This window comes from Acanthisitta chloris, unplaced genomic scaffold (genome assembly GCF_000695815.1).
Source record: "Acanthisitta chloris isolate BGI_N310 unplaced genomic scaffold, ASM69581v1 scaffold1343, whole genome shotgun sequence".
NCBI classification, from domain to species: Eukaryota; Metazoa; Chordata; class Aves; order Passeriformes; family Acanthisittidae; genus Acanthisitta; species Acanthisitta chloris.
The window spans coordinates 332-5,406 of NW_008666318.1; the positions used below are offsets into that span (position 1 = coordinate 332).

General features: G+C 56.0%; 1 protein-coding gene across 2 annotated transcripts in view; it reads right to left on the reverse strand.

Moving 5' to 3' along the window:
- Nucleotides 1-980: 980 nt before the first annotated feature.
- ACVR1B (activin A receptor, type IB) overlaps nucleotides 981-5,075 on the reverse strand; it is a 6,146-nt gene continuing 2,051 nt past the window's right edge. The window contains exons 3-8 of one of the 2 annotated variants that reach the window (XM_009072040.1): nucleotides 4,374-4,604; nucleotides 3,629-3,796; nucleotides 2,937-3,099; nucleotides 2,350-2,474; nucleotides 1,656-1,786; nucleotides 981-1,106 (exon numbers count right to left, since the gene is read on the reverse strand). In XM_009072040.1, the coding sequence (XP_009070288.1) occupies nucleotides 981-1,106; nucleotides 1,656-1,786; nucleotides 2,350-2,474; nucleotides 2,937-3,099; nucleotides 3,629-3,796; nucleotides 4,374-4,604 (944 nt within the window). Of the gene's footprint in view, nucleotides 1,107-1,655; nucleotides 1,787-2,349; nucleotides 2,475-2,936; nucleotides 3,100-3,628; nucleotides 3,895-4,366; nucleotides 4,605-5,075 lie in introns of both variants that reach the window. The other variant, XM_009072039.1, reaches the window with a different exon arrangement.

Consider the following 5,075-nt stretch of genomic DNA (forward strand, 5'->3'; position numbering starts at 1 on the left):
GGCCAGGAGCAGCGTCTGCTCCATCTCGGACACACCTCAGCTCCCTCCGACGAAGAACTACAAACCCAGGGGCTCAGGACAAAACAAAAAAAAAAACCTGGATTCCAGGAGTGATTCTCAGTTCCTCATTTGTTTTGTCTTACAAAAGGGAAGGGGTGGCAGTGAGGCAGCCTGACGGGCCGATCCTGCCGCCGAGGATCCGCTCTCCGCAGCCTGTCCAAGCTCCACAATGCTCACGACTCACCACGGAGAGCATCAGCGCGTTAACAGCTCACAAACAGGACACTCGAGATTTGCACATGCACAGGAAGCACGGACAGAGATGAGCCACCCACGGGCAGACACCGCACGGCTACGGAGGAGATGAACAGGCACAGGGACACGCGCACCTCGCGCATGCAGACACCGCTGCGCCCCGACGGCCGCCGGGGCGCTCGCTTGGACTTTTTCAAGCTTAAGAAAAAGGAGGGGAAAAGGGTTTTCGTGAAGCTGATCAACTGTTCCGGCTCAGCCTCTCAGAAGGGAGCACCATGTGTTTTGCTTTTTCTGCAGTAACGTGCCAGTCCCTGGAAAAAATCCTCGGAGCACGGCAAGGAAACCTTCCCTTTCCCTTCCCACTCCCGGCCCCGAGCACCCCGGGTCGGCTCCGACCCTGCCAACGGGTGCCCGGCGGCGCTGAGCTTTACAGGGATTTCCGTTAAAGGAACAAAGAGTTACGATCATGGCTGAGATCCCTCGGGTGAAGTCCCTTCTCAAGTCTCCACGCTGCCAGGAGGTGATCACAAAAGGTTTTCAGATTGTTTCATACCCGAGCAGGGAAGAGAGCGGCTCCGAAGGCTCCGTCCCCCTGCCTAGCAGCCTGCAGGTCCCGCTGTGTGGTTGTAGCAGTAGATTGGGCTGAAACACGAGGTAGGCCTCCATCACACGTCTACTCTAGCACGGCAGCTCCTGTGCAGTTTCCTCCTGCTGAGGCTCAGAGCCTAGATTTTCACATCTTCCTGGACACTGAGCTGGGAGAGGGTTTTCTTGATGCGGAGGGCGGTGAGCCGCGCGGCGCCGTTGGCGTACCAGCACTCGCGCATCATCTTGCCCATCACCCGCAGGGCCTGCACAAGAAACGAGGGCAGAGATCAGTGCTGAGGTCTTCCTCCCTCTGCTGCTGCTCCTGTACGGTCAGCACCTCCCAAAACTGGAGCTCAGCTCACAGCACTCACTCTGTACTCACCTCGTCACGGGAGAATCGTGGAATGGGTTGGGTGGGAAGGACCTTAAAGCCCATCTAATTCCACCCCCTGCCCTGGGCAGGGACACCTTCCACCAGCCCAGGCTGCTCCCAGCCCCACCCAACCTGGGCTGGGACACTCCTAGGGATGGAGTAGCCACAGCTGCCCTTGGCAACCTGTGCCAGTGTCTCACAGCCAGTGATTCCTTCCCAGTATCCCATCTAACCCTGTCCTCTGGCAGCGTGAAGCCATTCTCCCTTGTCCTGGCATGCCAGACCCCTGTCAATAGTCTCTCCCCAGCTTTCTTGTAACTCCTTCAGGTACTGCAAGACCAAAATTAGGTCACCCCAAAGCTTCTGTTCTCCAGGGTGAACCATCTCAGCCTTTCCCCACAGGAAATGAAGGGGATGTGGAGATGAAATCAGATCTTACCTCATAGCTCTGCCACCAGTTCGGGATGTTAGGCCGTAATTTCTGATCACACACAACCTTCCGCATCTCCTCGATGGAAGGATCAGAGGGCACAAGGTCGTAGTAGGGAAGCTGATACTCCTCATGGATACCTGAAAGGCAGAGCAGGGGAAATGCAACTGCTGGGAGAAGGGAGCACGGCCACGGCGCCCGCTGAAGGCAGATGGATAGGGGTTTGGGCTCCATGACTCACTGCTGAGATGCGTCAACACTTTGCAGTTATTTAGAACAGAAATGAAGAATCTGGAGTTGAGTTTACAGGAAAAATTCAGGGAAATAAAATGCAGCTGCCCAAACTGGAACAGAGTCAGCGGGCTGGGATCAACACCACCAGCACGGAGCCAGGGGCAGTGGGACTGTCACACGTGGGACAGTGCTGCTCTCCTGCCAGGACACTGACTGGGGGAAGTTCCCCTCTAACTGGCACCATTGCTTCCTTAAAATCCATCCAAAGGAACATCAGCCTCCAGTGGGAGCACCAACCCCCCTGTCCTCACACTGGCAGCAGCCGTGGGTCACTTCTGCTACCTCCCTTAGTGACAACACACAGGGACATGTCCTCCCACCGCCCTGTTCTCCCTCAAACCTCCCAAACCCCTGATCCAGGGGAACCCCAAGGTTGGGAGAATGATGGCACAGGCACCAGGGGCATTACCTCCTGCGTTGCACCTTCGGGCGATCTCCCAGTACACCAAGCCCAGGGCATAGATATCAGCACATTTAAAGGAATCAAAATGCTTCATGTTGATGGTTTCATCCAAGACTTCTGGGGCCATGTACCTGCAGGGAGAAAGGGACAGCGTGTTTGTTCTGAGAGAGAATTCTCTGGAAGATAGTAAGTTATCAGTGTTCCCACGTGGCACTTCCAAGCAGTCCAAGTTCTGCTTGGCACAGCCATCGGAACAGGACTGGGCCCTGAGGTCTGATAGAGTGAAGAAAACAACTCCAAAAGAACAGCAAGTTAGGAAAGAGGCAAAAACATCCCAAAAGCACATCAGGCTCCCAAGAGCAGTTCCCGAAGCTTTCCAAGAGGCCAAACTTGTTGTCAGGTATTCCATGAGCTCCCTGTGGTGGGTTTATGTGCCTGGGCCACACCTCAGTGTGGTGATGCCTGGAACAGAGGGTCTGACATCCCTTTGGCATCAACCCAGGCACAGAGCTGAAGCTGTGAGACCCTGGGAAACGCTGAGTAGAGAGAACTGCAACCAGCAGCTCAGGCATTTCCAGCTACACTCCAACAACACCTTCCAGTGCCTTCCGACTCTCTGGTTCGGAGCGATGTCGATGGTGTCCGTGACCGAGTCGTGCCGGACAGCCAGGCCCAGGTCAGCAATGGCACAGGTGCCATTCTTCTTCACCAGGATGTTCTTCGACTTCAGGTCTCTGTGGGCAATCCCAGGTTTCCCTGACAGAGCAGAACAAAAAGCAGCAGGGGTCAAACTGGTGAAATCTGTTTGCCACTGGTGCAGAGGCAGCACCGGATTCCACAGCGTTAAACCCGGTGTCGCAACACATTTTCCTGTTTGGATCCATGAGGAATTGTTTGGATCCACGGTGGGAAAAGGCTCCAGCCGCGTTTTGGAGGCGCCACTGATGCAGTGGCATCCAGAGGCCTCAAGAGGGATGTAAACTCCACGTCCCAGCACAGGCACAGCCCTGCAGACGTCAGGAGTTTGTGCTTCTGCTGCTGCCTGCGCTCACATCCCACCCAGGCAGCACCAATTTTAGGATGGGATGTGAAATGGTGATATAACTCCCGGGAGTGAGCGCCAGGCTAACCCACTTCGCAGGCAGCCAAAGCAGTCGCTCTATTTCTGGTCAATATGACCAGATGAAGCCAGGCTGACTCAGGCAGGCTTTGCTGTGCAGCACAGCAGCTCTGCTTCATCCTCCCCTCCAGAATTCCCAGTGCCTTTTCCCAGCTTGGCTCTCACCCTGAGTGCCCACGATCTCCATGTGCAGGTGGGCCAGCCCGCTGGCAGCAGACAGGGCCAGCTTGATCATGCCCTCGATGGTCACCGTGTAGCGATTCAGGTAGTCAAAGAGAGAGCCATGCTCGTGGTAGTCGGAGACGAGCCACAGCTGAGTCCACGTCCCGTTATCTGCGGCAGGACAGAGATGGAGCTCAGCCAGATCCAACGTGGGAACGTCACACACCGCGGAGCATCCCACACCCTCCTGGGACAGAGCTGAGCTGCAGCTCAACAGCCAGCCCAGGGCAAGGAAGGGAGCAGAAATGGCTCCTAGCAGAGCAACAGTGTGCCCACAGGACCCAAGCAGTGACTGTCCCCCTGTGCTGGGCCCCTCACTCCCAAAATGGACATTGAAGGGCTTGAGTGTGTCTAGAGAAGGGCAGCAGAGCTGGGGAAGGTGCTGGAGAGCAGGAGAAGGGTCTGGAAAACTTCTAAAGAGCAGCTGAGGGATCTTGGGGGGCTCAGCCTAGAGAAAAGGAGGCTCAGGGGGGACATTCTCACTCTCTGCAACTCCCTGACAGGAGGTGCAGTCAGGTGGGGTCAGGCTCTGCTCCCAGGGAACATGCAAGAGGACAGGAGGAACAGCCTAAGTTGCACCAGGGGAGGTTCAGACTGGGTATTGGGGAACATTTCTCCATGGAAGGGGTGGTCAGGCACTGGAACAGGCTGGTGAAGTCTCTGCTCTCAGCCCCGAGGCACCTCTCACCTTTGTTATCCGCAGCGATGAATCCCAGGATGTTCTCGTGCCGCAGCATAACGGTTTGATAGATTTCTGCTTCCCTGAACCAGGAACGCTCCTCACGGGAAGAGAAGATCTTCACAGCCACGTCACCTCCACGCCACCTGCCACGCCACACCTCCCCGAAACGGCCCTTGCCAATGATCTCCTGAAGGACAATCGTCCGCGCCACAGTCCGCTGGACAAACAGCGGCAAACCTAGGGACAGGCAACCAGGGGAATCAATCCCTGCGACAGCAACAAGCCCAAAGGATGGAGAAGAACACCCTCAAAGCCAGCAGGCTCCAGGTTTGGTCATAACCTGCAGCCAAGACCCAGCGCAGGGAACGGCGGTGGCTCCTGTGTGGGATGTGCCACTGCTTGGGCAGTGTCTGTGTTTTGCTTTGGAGCAGCCAAGTCCTGCTCCGTGGCACATCAAAGGAGCTGCAGCCTCAGCATGCAAAGGATGGAACTCTGTGTTTCTGATAGAAAGCAGAACCCGCCCCCAAATTTCTCTTAAGAAAGGAGTCCCAACATCCCTGCTCTTGTGGAACCCACGGAGCTCACCTGACTGCAGCACGCAGGGGATAGATCCCAAAACATTCTACACACAGCAGCAGATGTGCTGCTGAAGGTTTATTCCCTGGTCAAATATCAGGTGGTGATACTCTCTGCCTCTGTGGATTTCCC